We start from the raw sequence: 20,168 nt of genomic DNA on the forward strand, positions 1-20,168 counted from the left end.
AGAAGGGGCAGCTCCCTAGGCGCACTCTGATTGGACAGGCCCAGGGGCAGTGCCCGCCTCTGCGGTTATCACGACCACCCACCCCTGGCTCTGCACTGTGCTGATTGGCACGCCCCTCCCTCCCCCGCTGCGCGCTCTGCCCCCAAGCCCACAATAAGATCCCAGGGCGGCAAGAAGCGGGGCGCCCCACGGGTGGGCCTGGTCCCAAATGCTGCAGGGGGAATGTCATCCTGTGAGCACTGAATCTGGGCACCCTGCACCAGCCTGTGGGTGCTGCCACAGAGTACCCCACACCAGCCTCTGGGTGCTGTAACTACTGTCCCCACACTGGGTAGCTTGACTTGCTGTCTCGGTAGACCAGAAGCCCGAGTCCATGCTCACCAGGTTGTGGGGCAGACTCCCTTCTCACTTCGCTTCTGGCAACCCTGCTGGCAGTGTCCTCTGGCTTGCGACCCAGCCACTGTGTGCCCATGTGGTCTGTCCTCTGGCGTGGCCAGCGCTCTGCCTCCCTCTAGTGGGGGCTTGGCGGCAGCTCTGCCCACTGTGGGGAGTGGGACCTTCACAGACCGCACGTGGGGGTCTGAGGGCAGGCACCTTGGTGGCATGGAAAGTTCATGGTGCAGTCAGATGGCCACAGCCTCTCCGGGGGGCCAGTGGTCTCGCTGGCAGGGTCCCACGGTTTCTGTAACCCCAGTGTCTCTACAGAGGCGGGCACATTCACCCCGTGCTGCAGGAGCCCAACCTTGTCCTCCAGCAGGGATGCTCCGGTCTGCCTAAGGGACACGGAGGTCCATCCTGCCCTGCCCGCTGCCCAGTGCCGAGGGGCAGGGCCTGAGCTGCCATCTCGGCGGGCGCCCGACAGCCGTGCTTTCTTGTTTCCAGGTGTGACTGATGGGCTGTATCAGTGCCCTGCATTCCAGGAACCCAGACAGCAGAGAGCCTGCCGTTGGCTCCGGCCGTGTCCTCCCCAACGCGCTGTGCTGGTCCGTATCCCCCTGCTGCCTGTGTTTGGGCTGTCTACAACAGCACACACCTGTCCCACCCAGCCCTCCCGTCCACCCCATGTAGGAAGGACGCAACCCACAGCGGCTGGATCACAGGGTCTTTTAACTTTGCAAGGGAAGGCAGTAATGCTTCTGGGGGTCCAGCCCATGCCCACCAGCCCCTGGGGAGGGGGCGGGACCTGCAGCCCCAGGAGCCACTGGGACAGATCCGTGGCAGCCGCAGGAGGACGGGGGTCCGAGGAGGGAAGTGGGGGCCGAGTCCTTGCTCGAGGAAAGGTCTTCTCATGCAGCTGACTCATTTGTGGAGAGGAAGTGGGCTCTGGGGAAAACACTTGAAATATTCTCTGAGCGGGAGGAAGCAGCTCTTCAGCAGCCTGGCCAGCCCCTCGCCAGAGGCCTTTGCTCGCCGACAGCCCTGAGCCAGCAGGGCCGTCTCCTCCTCCGGAGCCAGCTCCGCGTGCCTGCTGCAGGGGACAGAAGGGTTGGGAGACGCACCCGCCAGGCAGGAACGCTGGGAGGGGCCCCCAAGAGCTCTCCCCACCCCATGGGGGCCAGAGGCGCCCACGCTGCCCCCTTCCCGGGGAGATGGGCCTGCTGCGGAGCGACCAGCAGTGACCCCCAGGCCAGGTAGCCCCTGGGAAGTGGCTCATGGTGCTTAGGTCTCACTCCCACGGAGGACCTGCTCCCGGCCGCGGCTTGGTCCAGCCCGGGGGGCGGTTGCTCTGCCTTCTGTAGTGAGTGCCAGATGACCTCAAGTCACCCGTGGGGTTTTGCAGATGTGCCCCAGTCAAGGCAGCGGCCTGGTCAGCTTGCTGCCTCAGCATGGACCTGGGAGTGGCCAGGTGAGGGCTGCCACCACAGGCTCCAGGCCTGGGACGTTAACAGGGCCGTGAGCCAGCAGAAGGCTGCAACCCGGAATGTGGAGTGGGAAGAAGTTTCGGGAAATTCACTCAGGCAGGAAAAGACAGGACTTAGTTGTCTCAGGAAAGGCAGGCAACGTTTGTTCCGACACTTGTGTGTGTGTGAGTGCCATGTGGCGTGTGCAGGCCACGCGGAGAGCTTTGCGGTGAGGCCCAGGCTGACCCTGAGCCCGGAGGTGTGGGCGCCGAGGACCAGGGAGGCATGTGGGGGACAGGCAGGAGGAAGGCCTGAGGGGATGTTGGCCACCGGCTCCTGGCCCGGAGGCCGCCCACCCCGACACCTGTGGGGTACCTGTTCACGGCCGGGATGTTGCTCCAGACGCGCATGGCGCCCTGGAGGACGCGGCCACGAACGTCCTGCAGGGTTGCCGGCTCTACCTGTGGGTGGGAGACTCACTGGTGCTGCCGCTCAGCCTGGAGCCTTGCCGTGTTGGCTGGGGTGGGACGCTGGCACCGTGTGGCCATCTGTAGGCTGCCCGGTGCTGCCCGGTTCCGGGACGTCCCTGAGGCCCAGCCCAGTTGCTCTGGGCGTGCCCCTCGCATGTCCTGAGGAGGAGGGCCACAGGCTCCAAGAGAGGACAGGGCCTGAGGCTACTTTGTTGAACACTGCAAAGATCGTGTTCAGAGCTTTTGGGCTATGGATTGCATCTAAGACACCTGCTAACCTAGGGGCACACGGAACACAGGCTAAGAGGAGTGGGGGTTCTCCGTGAAGGGGTGGCCCTCCAAGGCTGCCCCCCTGAAGTCCCCAAGGCTCAGCACGCACCTCCAAGAAGCGGGTCGCCGTGACCAGGTCATCCCTGGTCAGCAGCAGATTGTCCACGAACATCCAGAAGAAGGGCCGCTGTGTGCTCGCAGGGGGCTGTGCATACTGCAGCATGCGATGGAACTGGAACAGGTACCAGCCTGGGGGGAGGGGCACTGTGTGGGAGGGACTGGGGCCACTGTGGGAGGGGCTGGGGCCACTGTGGGAGGGGCTGGGGCCACTGTGGGAGGGGCTTGGCGCTCTAGGGTCACTGTGGGAGGGGCTTGAGGCAGTTGCTGGAGTGGGGTGTGTCCTGGGTCTGGACCCACACCTGACCCACCACGGTTTTGCTCCTACTGGCCCCTAAGCCCTGGAGGTCAAGTTGCTCTAACTGACTCCCCAAGCAGCATGGGCCAAGTGTGAAAAAAAGAGTGACAGCATGAGTGGGCAGGGGTCTAGGAAGGGGGTACCCCTTCGCTCCCGTAGCCATTTGTTAACTGTAGGTGAGTCCCCTGAGGGGGTGAGGGCAAATGGGCCATGGTAGTGCCCATAGCCCCTTCCTCCAAGCGTCTCTTACCCGGCGATCGTGGACTGGCGTGGCCGAGCGGAGGAGTTGAGCCATATACCAGGTCAAAGGGGCCCCAGTGCTCCGCCTGCAGGACAGCATGGGGCTGAGCGCCAGGGACCACCGGCCCTCCCCTGGGCAGCACAGGGCCCTGGCAGGGCGGGACCCCAGCCAGGGCAGCCACAGGGGCTGTCCCTAGCTGTTGGCCTCACTGGGCACCAGGAAGCGGCCTCTGAGCGCCTCCCGTGGGCTCTGCTCCCAGGGACCGAGTCCTGCTCTGCTGGCTCATTGAGGATAGATGCAGGTGGAGTGCAGGAGAACTGGGGGTGGGTGATGCAGGACAGCCTGTGTCCACTGAGGCCACCACACAGCCACAGGGGCTGGGAAGGACAGGCAGGGCCAGGCGGGAAGAGGGGCAGGACACCCTACTCAGCGGGGTCAGTGCATCTGCTTCACCCACGGTACTGAGTGTCCATCACCCACACCGAGTGTCCATCACCCACAGTACTGAGTGTCCATCACCCACACCGAGTGTCCATCACCCACAGTACTGAGTGTCCATCACCCACACTGAGTGTCCATCACCCACACCGAGTGTCCATCACCCACACCCAGTGTCCATCACCCACAGTACTGAGTGTCCATCACCCACACTGAGTGTCCATCACCCACACCGAGTGTCCATCACCCACACCGAGTGTCTATCACCCAGAGTACTGAGTGTCCATCACCAACAGTACTGAGTGTCCATCACCCACAGTACTGAGTGTCCATCACCCACACCCAGTGTCCATCACCCACACCGAGTGTCCATCACCCACGGTACCGAGTGTCCATCACCCACGGTACCGAGTGTCCATCACCCACGGTACCGAGTGTCCATCACCCACGGTACCGAGTGTCCATCACCCACACCGAGTGTCCATCACCCACAGTACCGAGTGTCCATCACCCACAGTACTGAGTGCCCATCACCCACACCGAGTGTCCATCACCCACAGTACCGAGTGTCCATCACCCACAGTACTGAGTGTCCATCACCCACAGTACTGAGTGTCCATCACCCACACCGAGTGTCCATCACCCACACCGAGTGTCCATCACCCACAGTACTGAGTGTCCATCACCCACACCGAGTGTCCATCACCCACACCCAGTGTCCATCACCCACAGTACTGAGTGTCCATCACCCACACCGAGTGTCCATCACCCACACCCAGTGTCCATCACCCACGGTACCGAGTGTCCATCACCCACACCGAGTGTCTATCACCCACAGTACTGAGTGTCCATCACCAACAGTACTGAGTGTCCATCACCCACACCGAGTGTCCATCACCCACGGTACTGAGTGTCCATCACCCACAGTACTGAGTGTTAAGAACTCAGAAAGGAGCCGTTGCTGGACCCTCCTTTATCTCAAAGTGTCCTGGTTTTTCCTACACATTGGCCACTGACCAGCTCCAGCAGGTGGACACGTTGGTCCTCCACCTGGCCTCACCTGGGGCCCGGCTGCCCACACGTTCCCCTGGCACAGCCCTCCCCTCCCGACTCCGGTACTCACGTCCCTCCTCACTACGTCCGTCACGTTGTCCAGATGTCTTACTTGGCCCGGGCTGGACCCGGTCTCCAGGAAGCCCAGGCTTGCCAGCTCTGCAGGGACAGACGCAGGCCCAGCGGCTGATGGGGGTGTCCCGCAGGCAGCCCCAGGCCAGCGAGGTACCGGAGGTGACCTGGCCCTGAACCGGCTTCTTTCTCGTGCCGACAGCTCAGAGGGCCCAGCATGTGTCAGAGATGGGGAGGCTGACCCACTGGTGCCATGTGAGCCAGGCAGGCAATGGGTCACAGCCACCCTGGATGAGTGTCGCTCACCATGCTGTGGGGCTGGGAGCTGGAGCAGTGCCGACTCTTTTGTCCATGTCGGGGCTGACACTGACCACTGAGGTCCCTCCCTCTAGGTGGGACTAGCCGTGGGCAGAGCCATCCACAGACCAAGAAGCACCTTGTGGGACTGAACACTGGGGTGGGAGGCATGGGAGATTTCCGATGGCACCCATGGGTGGGGTCAGTGTGGCCCAAAGGGCAGGATTCCAGGCACAGTGGGGCGGGGAAGTGGCAGGGCAGCCTGGGACAGGTGGAGGTGCCTCAGGGCTCCCGGCCAGCCCATCCTGTCCACACCTGGCGTTTGCTGCTGCAGGCACTGGGCCTCTACCCTCCCCAGCCCCAGGCCCCTCTCCCAGGAGGTGCCCCTCTGCCCCAGCTCCATTCCCACTTTGCTGCCTTCTTCTGGCTACTTCCTCCGAGCGCTCTGCTCTGACTGCCCAGTGCAGGAGATGCCCTGCAGGCAGGAGCGTGGCCAGTTCCCCAGATGCCCCGGGACGCGTCATGGTCACCTTTCTCGATGTGCTCAAAAAGGGACAGCACCCTTAATGGCTTCCTCCTGCATGCCGGTACAGTCTCGTATAGCCCAAGGGGCCGGGCCTGCTTGGCAGAGAAGGGGAGGGAGGGAGGAGGGGGTGTTGACCCCCACCCACCAGCCGGGCCTCCTCCCTGGGCAGGGAGAGAGCACCTGCCCAGACTGTGGGCCACACCCTGACCTGGACACCAGGGCCTGCCACCTGCCCCAGCTGCTGGCTCTCAGCCCTGGTCACCATCGGGCCTAGGCCAACACACTTCATCTCAGCCCTGGCAAGCTCAGCGCTCCTGCCCAGCACCGCCAGTGGTCCTTCGTGTGGCCCAGCTGCTCTGGACACATCTGGGACACTCTCTTCCCTGACCCCTTCCTCTGCCCCCCCGCCCCGCCCCCGGAGCTCCACCTGTGGCCTGGAACAGCCCACCCGAGGACAGGGTATGCTCTGCAGCCTTACCGCCTCCTGCTCATGGAAGACCTTCAGCTGGGTCCGCCACCTCCGCCGGCGCTGCAGGAGCCCATGGCGCGAGCCGGGCAGGCACAGGAAACAAACCCAGGGGCTTATGGTGTGCATGAGCCCCGAGCTCCCCGGGCCCACCAGGCCATCCACACAGGCGAAACAATAGCCCCTGGGGATACAGAGGGTCAGTGACACCCCTGCCCGTCCCTGGGGGCTCAGCGACTCGGAGAATCCCCTAAACCTCCCCGCCCTCCCGACTTACAGCCTGCAGGAGTGGCCTGCCGGGAGGGGCGGGGCCCAGCGGCTGTCACGTCGGGGGCTGGGGGTCGGCTGGCCCGTGCACCCCCGTGCACCCCCGGCCGTGAGGAACTCCCACCCCTCATCCCAGCCCGAGGGGCGTGGCCCGGCTGGAGGACCCTCACCGGGTGCAGTCGGGGCTCTCACAAAGGAGCAGGGTGTCCCCCAGGCCGCAAATGGAGCAGTAGGACTGGTAGCCGTCGTCGTCGTAGAGGAAGAGGGCTTCCAGGAACTTGTCCTGGGGGCGCAGAGGCTGCCCTGAAGCCCCGTCCCGGGCGGCCCGCCGCCCCGCCCCGCCGCCCCCAGCTCACCTTGCAAGGCGCGCACAGGCCGCCCAGGAACAGGGGATGCTGCCGGTACACCTGGAGGCTCCCGCAGCACAGGCAGAGGTCTGCAGCGAAGAACAATGCAGCCTTAGTCTGCGCTGACGGGGCTCAGGCCGAGCACCGCGGGGCCAGGTCACCCAACGCCCAGCCCACGGGGCACGGTTTAAGTGGAGGGAGGGCAGACCCTGCAGGGCCCTTAGCTGACCCTCCTGCAGGTCCTCAAAGTCTCGTGGAAACACGAGGGAGGGACCAGAGACAGAGAGGACGTGATTAGAGGCGGCCATGGCTGAAGCTGGGGGCTGCCGCCGCAGAGGTCAAGCAGTCTGCAAGTCGCGGCTGCAGCCACAGGTTAGACCTGCAGCGCCTGGTTCGCGTCCCGGCTGCTCCACCTCCCGCCCAGCTCCCTGCACCCGCACGGGAGCCCGGAGGAAGCTCCCGGCTTTGGACCAGCCCAACCCCGACTGCAGTGATCATTCAGGGAGTGAACCAGCAGATGGAAGATCGCATCCCTCTCTCATGAAGACGTACAAATATTTTTAATGTTCTGATACTGGAGACATGGAGCCTCCCTGGGGACAAGGCTGCGGGGGCCCTGGGGCAAGGGAAGGAATTTCGGGAGGGGCGCCTCTTCAGGCTGCGTCCCACCCCCAGGTCGCCAGCAGGTGCACACCCACCCTCTATACTCCGCTGATTCACTTTGACCTCGTGCTCAATACGCTCTGGAAAACAACAGAAAACAAGAGCTGTGTGTGGGGGGGAGGCAGGAAGTCAGCAGGGGGCGGGGGACACTTGCCTGCAGGCCTCCCAGGTCCCACATTCCGGAAATGCCTCCCCAGAGGCAGGACCCCCAGGGGCAGCCTCGCTCCCCGCCAGGTGCCAGGCGGCCGCCCAGCCTGGTGACACCGATTCGCACCCAGCAAACCTTTTGCCCAGGATGTGGCAACCTGGACCCCACGGCCTGGTAAGCTGGGCGTTGCCTCGCCGACCAGCCACATGTGGTCTGTTACACTAGGCAGCTGTGCGCCTCCCCCTGCCCCCATGCCCAGACCCCGTCCCGGCTTCCGCAGCAGCCGCTGCTCTCTGTCCCACCTTTTGTGTCCTGGGGGCCCAAGCAGCAGGGCCCGTGGGGATCCCTGGCCCCCACTCTGGGACATTCCAGAAGCCAGCTGCTGTACAGGCCGGAGCTCTGGAATCGGCCAGCTCTCACCTCTGCCTGAGGGGGTTGGAGAGTCGTCCACCAGGGTCACATCCATGCTGCCCTCAGCTTCCACCTCCAGGATGGGGTCAGCTGCCACGGGGGGCCGTGGGGGGTTGGGGGAAGAAGAGACGGCACGCTTTGACTCGCAGCCCTGCGCTGTGGGGGGCCCTGTCCCCCAGGTGAGACCCAACTGTCTCAACAGGGCTGAGTCCCCACAGATCCCACCTCCCACCTCCCAGTGGCCCCCCGACCTCAGCAAGGAAAGCCCTGGGCAGCCTGGGACCAAGGAGCTCACAATTGTCACACACTGTCCACTGCTGCTCGTCCGGACGGCTGGCGGGGACACGGTCCAGGCTGCACAGGGTCTCCGGGGAGGGGAGCGCCATGGAGCAGGGGACCAAGCTACTGGAATCCTTAGGAAATGTGGGAGAGGACCCGGTGGGTGGGGACGCGCCGGGCGGGGGCGTGTAGGGGTGGGGGCTGGGGCTGGGGACAGGTGTGCTGGGCGGGGCTTAGGGAGTGCGGGGGTGGCTGGGGGAGGGAGGGAGGAATGTGGGCGTCTGGGATGGGGTGGGGGATGGGTTGGGGTGGAACTGGGAGGGGCACAGGCTGCATTTTTGGAGGAGGGGTGGAGGTGCATGCTGGGGTGAGAGAGAACTGATTTGGGGCGTTGGATGGTGGGCGGGGAGCCGGCCAGGGCAGCGCTGAGGGACGCCGTTCCCGAGCCCAGAAGGCAAGGGGCAGGGTTTGCTTGCTTTTCAAGAGCAGAATTACAGAAAGAGAGAGAGCTTCCATCTGCTGGTTCACTCCTCAAATGGCCACAGTGGCCAGAGGTGAGCCAATCCAAAGCCAGGAGCTTCTCCCAGGTCTCCCACGTGGGTGCAGGGGTCCCAGTACTGCCTTCCCAAGTGCAGCAACAGGGAGCTGGGTGGGAAGTGGAGCAGCCGGGACTGGAACCAGCACCCACATGGAAACTGGCACGACTGGTGGTTACTCACCACTCCCTGCCCCAGCCCCCAAGGGTGTGCAGGCGCCCTCATAGCCAGTGGCAAGTGGGTGGGTCTGGAGAGGTGTCTGGGACAGTCTGCCGTCAGGGGCCCCACCCACTCCTGGCCTGAGGGTTTGCTGGCTGTGAAACTGGCCGGAGCCACCCAAGGTTTCCTGGCCCAAGGCCACCAGGCTGGGCTGAGCAGAGGTCACTGCTGGGAGCTGCCTTGGGTGGAGGGTGCTGGGGTGTGGACGAGACTCTGGGGGTACCGGGGCGTGGGCAGGACCCATGGAAGTTCTGGGGTGTGGGTGGGACTCTGTGAGGTGCCGGGTGTGTGGGGGACCCTGTAGCGTGCCAGGGTGTGGGTGAGACCCTGTGGGAGGAACTTGGGGGAAAACCTTCCAAGCCCACTGAAGTCTTGGCCACACATTGAGGTGCGCGGCACAAGCATTGCCCGGAACCTTTTATCTGTAGGTTTCTACCCAAAAAGGAGGGGCCAGGGAATGCTTAAACCCCAAGACCTAAGAGGCCCCCCCCCCCCCCCCCCCCGTGTCCCGTGCTCTCCTGGGAGCTGCTGTTCCCTCTCTTCCTTCCCCGCTCACCTGGTCACTTCACAAATAAAACTTCTCTGTAACTGGTTTTGACTTTTTATTTTGAACTGAGGAAGGAACCCACTGGGCAGTTCTGGTGAGAGGGGTCAGCTAGCTGCTCACCTGGGCCGTGACCTGTCCTGGCAGGGTGCGCCTGTGGGGTGAGGTAGGCAGTTCAGACTCAGCTTGGAAGTCACTGCTGGACCACCTAGGTGTTGCCCCCTGCCCCCTCTGATGCTCCGCCATCACCTGAGGGCGTGGGGATGTGCTGCTGTGTGAGCACGCCCCTCACCGGAAGGCCGGCCATGGGGAGCGGCCGGCTCTGTGGTCCTGCTCCCTCTGCTGTGGCACGCCGACTCTTGTCCTCCTCAGCACCTCCGAGGACAGCTGTCCCCTGAGCACGGCCCTGTGTGTGTGCTTCTCACCGTCTGTCCCCTGCTTGGGCGGGACAGTGAAGACAGCAATGCTAAGATGCTTGTATTTCTGCTGTGTGTGCCATCGGGAGCTCCAGGAGAGGGGAGGCTGGCAGCAGCGCAATGTGGGCAGAGAAGCCGGGGAAAGGTGAGTGTCCGCAGCTTTGGAAGTGTGGCCAGGTTATTCGTTGCATGGCTCTTAGGATAACTTACATTGCTGGGGAAGCTGGGACATAGGTCTTCAGCTTACGCATGGATCAGGGCAACGGCCACGTTCCTCGTTATGATTGCCCGGGCTGCCATGTGGACTTGCGACTCACTGTTATCACCAAACTTGGTGAAAAGACTCCTTAACACATCCTGGACTTGTCTGCCATCTGTGGGCACACACCTGGGCAGTGCCCCTCCCCCCCACACCTGGGCAGTGCCCCTCCCCTCACACACACCTGGGCAGTGCCCCTCCCTCCCACTCCTGGGCAGTGCCCCTCCCCTCACACACCTGGGCAGTGCCCCTCCTCCCCACTCCTGGGCAGTGCCCCTCCTTCATTTTGCCAGGAGCCTCTCAGAGATCCACCCCCAGCCAAAAGGGGCTTAGCCAACGTGGTGACTTGTGGCGTGTGGTGTCCAGCTATGTTCTGGTTGTTGACCATCATGAAGTGAGCAAAAGAATTCCGACCACCAAGCCTGCTTGCCTGTGGGTGCTGCCCAGCATGGCCACGTGCCCCCTCTGCTGGCCAGGGCAGGAACTGTGAGTCCCCTCCCCCGAGCAGGCTGCCGAGTGGGGGTGCTCCCCAACAGCACAGTTTAGGAAGAAGCCCGGTGTAGTTACTTGCTCTGCTGCTGTGCGTGCCCCGGCCTTGAAGACACCAAATGTGCTGACTCACACCCAACCGCCTGGACCCCCAAGCCAGCTGCTCATGCCCTGGGGTGGCAGAGGATGTTTGTTGAAGTGCACAGCACGGAGCCGGGCAGCTGCGGCCTCCTGCCGGGCTCCCAGAGGAGCTGGGGTGAGGGTTGTTACACGCCGGACTCGGCCGAGCAATGCCTGGGCTCGCCATGGTGGGCTTGGTGGGCACGGGCTCCTTCGAGGGTTCTGTGAGGGGCAGTGACCCTGCCCACACCTGGGATTCCCCTGACAAATCAGCAGGCCACACCTGCTGCTTATCTGAGGGAGACCCAGAGGACCAGAGACCTGCGATAAGAACTGGTAGGGCCGGCCTGGTTGCGCCCTCAAGTCAGTGAATTCCTTTTGATAACGGGCAGGCCAGGGCGCCTTGGGTTCCTGGTCCCTCCCAGCCTGGAAAGCACAGCTTCCACATTGCAAAGCCTGGTTTGCTTACGTGCCGTTTATGCCTTTGCCTCTGCGTCTGAGAGACACTGGCCAAGACCAGCACGTTGACACAGCGGGTGAAGCCTCCGCCTGAGACGCCAGCACCCATACGGGCACAAGTTTAGGAACCAGCTCCCTGCTTCTGGCCTGGGAAAGCAGCAGAGGACGGCCCAGTGCTTGGGACTCCGAGTGCAACACCTGGATAGAGCTTGGAGCAGCCATTTTTTTTTAAAGATGTATTTATTTTTATTACAAAGTCAGATATACAGAGAGGAAGCTCCGTCCTGAACAGCCATTCTGAAAATGAGCAAGCAGATGGAAGATCTTGCTCCTTGTCTCTCTCTGCTTCTCAAATCAACAAATACAACTTACTAAAGAACATGGGGCCGGCACGGTAGCCTAGTGGCTAAAGTCCTCGCCTTGCATGTGCCAGGATCCCATATGGACATCGGTTTGTATCCCGGCCACCCTGCTTCCCATCCAGCTCCCTGCTTGTGGCCTGAGAAAGCAGTCAAGGACGGCCCAAAGCCTTGGGACCCTGTACCTGCGTGGGAGACTCAGAAGAGGCTCCTGGCTCCTGGTTTTGGGTTGACTCAGCTCCGGGCATTGTGGCCACTTGAGGAGTAAACCAGTGGATACCAGATCTCTCTGTTTCTCCTTCTCTCTGTAAATCTGAATTTCCAATAAAAATAAATAAATCTTTAAGAGAAAGAAGTCATGGATACATCACGTGTCTGGACTGCTTCAGTTCTTGCACACGGCTGCTCTCTCCCGTTTGGGCGCGTAGGAGAACTGGAGGCTGGTCCGGGTGGGGTGGGCTCTGCACACGGTGGGGGGCCGTGCTGCTTGGCTCCAGTTCCTGGCTGTCTGTGAACCCTTGCTGCCGGTGCCCACCAGGAGGGGCACGCGAGGGCTGGTGGCCCCAGCCTGGGCTTTCGGGATCAAAGAAGGAGTGGAGGCCGCAGAGCTGCCCCAAGTAGGAGGTTGGCAGCCTCACCCCACCAGGCCCTGAGTTCCGGGCAGTGCCCTGGGGTGGGCGCCCCAGCCCCCGCCCCCTCCAGCTTCAGTAGAGTCAGAACTTCCCGCGGCTCTGGGTGGGCTCCAGGCCCCAGCACAGGCGTGCCCACCTTCCAAAGCGCACAGTGGAGTGGCCCTGTTGCCGGCCAGCCGGGGATCTAGCAGCCGACCCTGGAGAGGCAGTGAGAGGAGACCAACCCAAAGCAGCATGACGGGGCTCTCGCTGGAGGTGTGACCTGTGCGGAGTCCATGCCTGCCCTAGGAGCCGCCCGGGGAGCAGGGGAGGCCTGGGTGAGGGGGGACTTGGGTCAGGGACAGCTGCACCTGTCCACCGCGGCCACACGTGTGCTCGGACAGGAGCCAGCCCTCACCTGGGCTCTGGGGGCCGGGGCATGCACAGCACACATGCGGAGCTGGTGCCAAGGACCACCGCAGCGTCCAGACAGGGCAGTGTGTGCCCACCGGCATGACCATCCCACGCCAACAGGCTGCTGGCCGATCAGCGGCAACCCCTGACAAACTGCTGACCAGGCCCTGCGGCCACCCGCCCCGCGTCAGAGGCTGGGCCCAAATGCAGCTCCGTGTCCCTGCGGACCCCACTGGGGACCGCACGGCCCACCCCCTGGTGTATGTAGCTAGGGTCGGGGGCAAGGTGCCCAGTTTCGGAGGGGCAGGAGCAGCCCCGCCCCAACTCCCCTCTCACGGGCCGATGCACCCTGTCCTGACCAGGCTGCGTGTCCTGCAGGGGTTTGGCATGATCTGGAGCCTGCCCACTCGCCTTGCCCCCCACGCCCCAGCCCGGGGCCTTGTGTGCCTGTTGGTGGAGTGGGTGACTGCCACACTGGCCCAGCGGGCAGAATACCCCCCCGGGAGCCCCAGAGCGGGGACCCTGTGCAGGCAGGGCTGGCCGAGCCTGAGGGGACAGCGTAGGAGCAGGAGGAAGCCCTGCCGGGCTCCAAAACGCTGCCTGGGTCCCACCTGGAGCACCTGCTTGGCAGAAGGCTGGCCAAGGCTCCCCCACGCAGCCCAGGCAGCCGGGAGAGGCTGTGGCGGGAACCCCCTGGGCACGCTGGAAAGTCCTGAGCTCCACGGAGCCGCTGCAGGGGCCACCAACGCGCCCATGCGGTCACTGCCGGCCGAGGACACAGGTGCACCAGCTGCGAGTCGAGAAGCCCCGTGGGGCCCACAGGGGCACTGTAGTCTCCACTTGCACTGGAGCCACGTCAGAGTGCATGACCCCAAGCGGGGACACCTGCAAGGATTCCAGGCAAAAGGCATGGACCCCTGGCAGGCAAGCCCCGACCCCACAAGGGGAAATAATCAGGAGTCTCCCCATGGCTGGTCCCTGGCAGGCGTCAGGCCTGGTTCTGGCAGTTCTGTCTGCGGCAGAAAAGGGCCAGGCTGGCACCTGGTGGGGGTGGAGCTGCCAAGCGTCCCTGCTGCTTGGCACTGGGCCGAGCTTCGTGCTCGCTCTGGGTATAACTGCCAGCGCAGGTGTGCCCAGGTGCCGCCCACGGAGCGCAGGGAGCAGACACCTTCCAGAATCCCCTTGGGAAGGGCCGTGCCCAGCTTGGGGTGGGGTGCGGGACGCGATGGCCGGTGAGGCCGTGGCGGGCGGGGATGCGGCATTGCGCCATCTCCTGAGGCTGCACCGCACGGAGATCTCCGTGGCTGTGGACAGCGCCTTCCCACTGCTGCACGCGCTGGCTGACCACGACGTGGTCCCTGAGGACAAGTTCCAGGTGGGACTCCCCCACGCCAGGAGCCAGGGCCACTGTCCCCGCCCGCCCGCCCGCCAGGGCAGGGTCCCCTGGCCGTGGAGTCACCCCACTTCCATTCCGCGCAGGGGTGGGTGAGCTGGGGTCTCCAGCTGCCTTGTCCAATCCCCCCTCGGTGTAGGAGACGTTGGGCCTGAGCAAGGAGGAGGGCTGCCCTCAGGCCTTCCACGCCCTGCTGTCCTGGCTGCTCACCCAGGACGCCGCGGCCATCCTGGCCTTCTGGAGAGTTCTTTTCAAGGACTACAACCTGCAGAGATACGGCCGGCTGCAGGCCGTGCGGGACAGCTTCCCCAAAGGTGGGTGGGGCTGGATGGGGACAGTCCCCAGGGTGGTGTCCAGTGTGACTCAAGGCTCTGAGGCGGGCACCTGCTCTGCTACCCTGTCCCAGATGTGGACCTCAGCCAGTCCCGCAAGGGCAGGAAGCCCCCTCCTGCCCCCAAGCTCCCAACTCCGCCGCCCAGACTGCCCACCAAGAGGAAGGCCCTGGAGGAGCCTGCAGCTGCCCTGCCAGCCGCCCTGACCCCAAGGGCCACCTGCAGCCCAGGTAGGGGCAGGAGGGGCCGCTGGGGCCACAGTGTCCACCCACCGCCTCCCTCCTGGTCCCCTGGTCCCCAGCGCTCGCGGCCTGGCTGTGCAGGACCCCCTCTCCTGCTCTCCCTGCAGGCTCCCAGCCAAGGGCCAAGACCTCCAAGAAGCCGGAGAGCCACGTGGAGCCACAGCGCTCCCTGCTGGGGAACGGTGAGTGAGGTCGCTCCCTGGCTAAGGGCGGCGTGCTGGGGCAGTCGTGTGACCCCACCCAGATCCACCGGGAGCCTGCCAGTAGCCCCCACCCACCCCCAGGGAAAGGCCCCCCAGCTGGTCACAGCCAGGGTCCTCCTGGTCACTCCTCCCCAGTGTTGACCAGACACACACACGCACATGTGTGGCCACGCATACACACACGTTCACACCCCCGCACGGGCGGCCCCTTTGCAGGAATGCAGACCCTGTCAGCTTCTGTGCAGAGAGCGGTGGCTGTGTCTTCAGGAGACATCCCGGGAGCCCACGGGGCCCTGGAGGGGATCCTCATCCAGCAGGTGTTCGAGTCAGGTACCCTCCCCCAGGGGAAAGGTGTCGCTTCCAGGGTACCCAGCCCCCAGCCCGTGCTCCCTGGGGAGTGACCGAGAAGATGGGGCTGCCCCAGCACTCCTGGGTGCTTCGTGCTGGCCAGCTCTGGAGGAGAGGAGCAGACCAGGAAGGCTGCTCTTGGGAGAGGGGGTCCCTGAGTGTCTGAAGCCCCGGGGGTCCTGGTCACCTCCTCCTGCTGGCTGCTGCAGGTTGCCCATCTTGCCTAGGAGAACCCTGTCCACGTGCTGGGCTGGGTGGGTGCAGGGAAGGCCAGCTCACTGCCCTGCCCAGCCCTCCAGGCCTGGTCAGTGGGCATCTCTTCCCAGGGGGCGCCAAGAAGTGCATCCAGGTTGGGGGGGAGTTCTACACCCCCAGCAAGCTGGAGGACTCTGGCAGCAGTGGCGGGAAGAACAAGACGCGTGCTAGCAGTGGCTTGAAATCTGCTCGTGCCAAGGCCCCCGTGAGTACTGCCCAGCCAGGCCCCATCCGTCCCTGTGGGCCAGGCCCCATCCCTCCCTGGGGGCCAGGCCCCATCCCTCCCTGTGGGCCAGGCCCCATCCGTCCCTGGGGGCCAGGGGCCCCATCCCTCCCTGGGGGCCAGGAGCCCTGTGGCAGTCCGGGGCTGCGGCTCGCGATTGCCCATGACAGTGACCGCCCGCTGCCCAGGCCCTGCCCCGAGAAACCCTGTTCCCCTGGCAGGGTGGCAGCGAGCTGAGGACAGGTCAGCAAGGAAGGGCCCTCCCCAGGGATCCGCAGCTCCATCAGGTAACGGCCCAGCACCCAGGTCACTGTGGTTCCGGGCCCTTGGTGCCCCTCCCTTCTTACGGTCCTGGCTAGCAGGGGCATGGGGGTGGGTGTGAGCCAGGGTGTGACTGTGGCTGGAACTGGGGCGGGGGCGGGACCTGGGGTGCCACCCTGCAGTGGGCAGCTCGGCTGGGACTGCCCCGGCCCCGAGTTGGCATGGTGACTTTGCCCGCATCAGAACGAGGATGAGTGTGCCGTGTGCCATGATGGCGGGGAGCTCATCTGCTGTGATGGCTGCCCCCGCGCCTTCCACCTGGGCTGCCTGTGCCCGCCGCTGCGGGATGTCCCCAGGTGAGCTGGCAGGGGATGGTGCCCGTGCGGCAGGCGGCTTCTCCCATCGTGTCTGCCTCCCCTGCTGGCCACACCAGCCATCTTGCCCCAGGCTTAGTCTGAGTCCCCGGGGACAGTTGCCTTAGCCCTTATGCCCTACCCCAGCCCCATCTGGGGGGGCCTCAGGACCCCAGAGCTGCATTCCTAAGGCTGGAAAGTGTTGTCCACTAGGGCACGAGATCCTGTTGGCAGTGAGTCCCTGCTGGCACCCAGGTCCTTGAGGTGGGGACCCAGGGTGCTGGCTTGGTCCCTGGGGCACCAGAATGGCCACGGGAGCACGGAGAGTTGGCAAACGGGGCCAAGGGCCACCGTGCTGGGGCCTTGGGGCAGGGGTTCTGGCCCGGCCTGGGGCTCCTGGGCAGTGCAAGGAGAGGGCGACATGGAGGTGCTCTGTGGGAGTGGTCCCTGGCCCCTGCGCCCCGTCCTGCTTGCGTCTGACCTGTGGGCCACTCCTCTCCTGGTGCAGCGGCCCTTGGAGGTGTCCCGGCTGCCTGCAGGGCAGAGTCCAGCAGCACCTGCCCCAAGCTGAGGAGTCACAACCCCAAGAGCTGCGTGCAGAGACCCTGGTGCGTGTGGGCCCCTCCCGGGGTGGCCCGGCCACTCCTGGGGACAGGCCTGCCCCTGCCCTGCCTGTGGAGCTGTGTTCCCTCTGCCAGGGGGAGGGGGCTTGGCTACTGCATTTAGGCTATTGCTAGCCTGGTGCTGGGGGCCTGGGCTCTGCCTCTCCCGCCTTGGGCTCCCAGGGGTGCAGGGCAGCGCCCCTCTGAACCTCAATCCTTGGGTTCCAGGTCCCTCCGGGGCTGCCGGCTGTGCAGGAAGGAAGGGGCCTTCCCGGGGAGCCCCGGGTCAGCACGGACACTATTCTTACCTACACCCACCTGCTGGCCCCGCCCTCCGCACCCCCTGTCCCCGGGCTGGCGCCCTCGGCCCTGCGCCCCCTACTGAGTGTGGGCCCTGAAGGGCAGCAGGTGAGTGGGGGTACTGCCGGTCCTCGTGCTCAAGGGTGTGAGGGGTGGGCAGGCTGGCACTGAGGTGGGGGGTCCTGGGAGTGGGGAGGCTCCCCAAATTCCCACCGCACTCCAGACCAGCAGGCTATCCCTGCCCTGTGCCCATACAGGGCCATGGGGGTACAATGGCTCGCGTGTCCTGGGACCCCAGGCCTCACTCTGCCCTCCCAGGACCTGGGCTTTCCTCCACGCCCTGGCCCTCTGGCTGGGTCCAGGGCAGAGGCTGCAGGGAGGAGGGTCTGGTCACCCTGGCCACAACACTGCGTTGTCCCCCTCCGCAGGGCCCGACTTCCGGGGCGCGGTGCGGGGTGTGCGGGGACGGCGCGGGAGCGCTGCGGTGCACACACTGCGCCGCCGCCTTCCACTGGCGATGCCATTTCCCGGGGGGCGCACCGTGGTCCGGGTGAGTGCGTGCGGGGGCGCAGCGGGCTCCACCCCCGCGGGGCGCACGCCCAACCCGGTCTTGTGCCCCTCCGCCGCCCGCAGGTCTGGCCCGCGCTGCAGGTCCTGCACCCCCGCGCCGCCGGCCCACGCGGAGGGCGCGCCCGCTCCAAGCTCTGCCTGCCCGACCACGGTGCCCGCCAAGGTCAGTGGTGGGGGGTGGCGGGGACCAGCGGGTGGAACCCGGGGTGCGGTGGGTGGAGGCTCAGGGAGGAGCCCAGAGGCTGCTCTGCTTTGGGGGGAAATTTCCTGAAACCTTTAGGGTCACTCAGACAGGCAAGCTGAAGCGTGGGTGGGCTGGGGTGTCAGGGGCCCCTCTCCCACAACCTCACACGGAGTTGCCTTTCCCTGCAGCCAGCCCTGTGCCCCTCTGCCCCCTGGTTGCTGTGCATGCTGAGTCCACTCCCTGGGGCCCACATGGTGGCACCCCTTGTCCTGGAAGCCACGGCTCTTTGCCTCTCCTACCTGTCCCCGGGGTGCTTGGGGGTCTGGCCATGCCTGGGCTGTCTCTGGCAGCCTGTCTCCAGGGGGACCCTCACTGCTCCTGTGCTGTATACTCCCCCAAACCCCTTCCGGTGCATCCCCTCGCCCAGTGCTGGCATCCCCAGGGGCTTGTGGCTGAGGTGGCCTCTCCCCTGGGCACCAGGTCACGGAGGCGTCTCAGGCCCCTGGGGTCCCTGGGGTCCCCGAGCCTGTTGGGCCCAGGGATGACCTGGAGTCACTGCTGAGTGAGGTAGGTGGTACCTGGGACAGGGGTGCCCCTTTTCTCATGGCCACAGCTGTGTTGGGGTCGGGGAAGGGACCCTGTCGCACTTACATGTATCAAGCATGGCACGTGGAGGACGTAGCTGGTGGCTAAGGGAGGGGAGACGGGCAGACACCAGTGGGCACCCAGGACCTGGCCTTGGAGGTGGGCTCACGCCCTGGCCCCCAGTCTCCACCCTGTCTTGCCCGCAGCATTCCTTCGATGGCATTCTGCAGTGGGCCATCCAGAGCATGTCCCGCCCACTGGCCGAGGCGCCCACCTTTCCCTCCTGACGGGGCGGTGGACAGCATGGACGGCGTGGACGCTGGGAGCCATGTCACACGACACTGGCTGGATAAAACAGGGATCCGGAAGGCCCCAGTGTTGTAACCAGCCTCATCCTCAGGATGCAAGAAATACATCTCCCCAGGGGCTCCTCGCTAGGGGGTCTCACTGGTGCCCCCACTCAGCCCGTGTCCGCCCACTCACGGATCCACTCATTGCTTCATCACTCACTCAGTCGGTCAGCTGTCCATCCACATGGTGTGTTTGTTGGGCACTTGGAGGTGCCAGGTGCCCTCCCACAGAGCGTGGGGTCATGGCCAGGACCCTCCCCTGAGGAGGATGGAGCTATGGGGAGGGAGGAGAGCTGGGCTCAGCACCCTGGGGTGTCCTCGGGCAGAGCTGCGGCACAACCTGCCCCTCTGTCTACATAGCCCGTCTGGCTCCTTCCCCACACAGGGCTGGACTTCCTTGGCGGGGGCAGTCGGTGTGGGTTCTGGCCCCGCTGGTCGCGGGGGCTGCCTGGGCAGCTGATGGCATGGAGCGCGTGTGTTCAGCTCGGAGCCCACACCCTGTGCCTTGGCCTGTGCTGCGGGAGGCAGTGTGTGGAGGGGTCTCTGGGCAGCAGGCTGCCACCACAGCTCCCGTGAGGATGACTGACCCGAGACCCCAGGCTGCCCCAGGCTCTCCGTCCAAGCGCCATCCTCGGTTGAAGTCTCCACGTGGGCGCCACCACCTGTTGGGGTTCGGAGTTTGTCGTGCTGCCCCACTTCCCATCCAGCTCCTGCTGACTGCCTGCGAGAGCAGCAGAGCACAGCTGGGTGCTTGTTCCCCTGCACCCACGGGGGGACCTAGACGGAGTGCCTGGCTTCAGCCTGGTCCAGCCCTGGCCAGTATAGCCACCTGGGGGGTGAGCCACTGAATAGCTTGATTCTGTGTAACTCTGAGTTTCAAATAAATTTTAAAACAAACAATATGTACACAGACATGCAGAATACTTACACATGTTCTCCAGGAAGTGTAGAGAACGTCCATATTAAGAAGAAACTACACGTGGGTTTCAAAACTGTTTCTACATCAAAGTAAACCCCGGGGACTTGTCACGACAGGACCTGGCACAGGGCACCGAGGCACAGGGGGCCCCGTGGGCGCAGGGCACCGAGGAGCTGGGGGCCCCATGGGCGCAGGGTACTGAGGCACAGGGGGCCCCATGGGCACAGGGCACCGAGGCACAGGGGGCCCCGTGGGCGCAGGGCACCGAGGAGCTGGAGGCCCCATGGGCACAGGGTACCGAGGTGCTGGAGGCCCCGTGGGCGCAGGGCACCGAGGAGCTGAGGGTCCGTGGGCACAGGGCACCGAGGCACAGGGGGTCCCATGGGCACAGGGCACTGAGGTGCTGGAGGCCCCGTGG

At 64.8% G+C, this 20,168-nt stretch overlaps 2 protein-coding genes across 2 annotated transcripts; one reads left to right on the forward strand and one right to left on the reverse strand.

Moving 5' to 3' along the window:
* Positions 1–1,299: 1,299 nt before the first annotated feature.
* Positions 1,300–8,311, reverse strand: DNMT3L (DNA methyltransferase 3 like). Its single transcript, XM_040986609.1, has 12 exons — positions 8,221–8,311; positions 7,935–8,081; positions 7,402–7,446; positions 6,713–6,792; positions 6,527–6,639; positions 6,102–6,273; positions 5,628–5,715; positions 4,799–4,887; positions 3,247–3,322; positions 2,691–2,830; positions 2,217–2,302; positions 1,300–1,468 (listed from the first exon to the last, which is right to left on the reverse strand). The coding sequence occupies exons 1-12, from the start codon at positions 8,309–8,311 to the stop codon at positions 1,300–1,302; spliced, it is 1,296 nt and encodes a 431-aa protein (XP_040842543.1).
* Positions 8,312–13,855: 5,544 nt separating this feature from the next.
* Positions 13,856–18,768, forward strand: AIRE (autoimmune regulator). The gene is made up of 14 exons (XM_040986610.1): positions 13,856–14,005; positions 14,163–14,337; positions 14,430–14,585; positions 14,705–14,779; positions 15,017–15,130; positions 15,475–15,608; positions 15,848–15,913; positions 16,131–16,243; positions 16,749–16,848; positions 17,071–17,250; positions 17,571–17,692; positions 17,776–17,875; positions 18,377–18,463; positions 18,688–18,768. Exons 1-14 carry the CDS (start codon positions 13,856–13,858, stop codon positions 18,766–18,768), a joined length of 1,653 nt encoding a protein of 550 aa, XP_040842544.1.
* The last annotated feature ends 1,400 nt before the right edge of the window (positions 18,769–20,168 follow it).

Source organism: Ochotona curzoniae, unplaced genomic scaffold (assembly GCF_017591425.1).
Source record: "Ochotona curzoniae isolate NIBS_2020 unplaced genomic scaffold, NIBS_Ocur_1.0 contig_4516, whole genome shotgun sequence".
Classification (NCBI taxonomy): Eukaryota; Metazoa; Chordata; class Mammalia; order Lagomorpha; family Ochotonidae; genus Ochotona; species Ochotona curzoniae.

Bases quoted from the DNA above. Each gene is read 5' to 3' on its own strand.
- DNMT3L (XM_040986609.1), bottom strand. From the start codon at position 8,311: ATGGCGCTCCCCTCCCCGGAGACCCTGTGCAGCCTGGACCGTGTCCCC. The intron at 4,888-5,627 runs GTGACCATGACG...CTGTCCCTGCAG, and splicing joins TTTTGAGCACATCGAGAAAG to AGCTGGCAAGCCTGGGCTTC. The intron at 2,303-2,690 runs GTGCGTGCTGAG...TCCCACCCACAG, and splicing joins CGGCGACCCGCTTCTTGGAG to GTAGAGCCGGCAACCCTGCA.
- AIRE (XM_040986610.1), top strand. From the start codon at position 13,856: ATGGCCGGTGAGGCCGTGGCGGGCGGGGATGCGGCATTGCGCCATCTC. The intron at 16,849-17,070 runs GTGCGTGTGGGC...CTTGGGTTCCAG, and splicing joins AGCTGCGTGCAGAGACCCTG to GTCCCTCCGGGGCTGCCGGC. The intron at 17,876-18,376 runs GTCAGTGGTGGG...CCTGGGCACCAG, and splicing joins CGACCACGGTGCCCGCCAAG to GTCACGGAGGCGTCTCAGGC.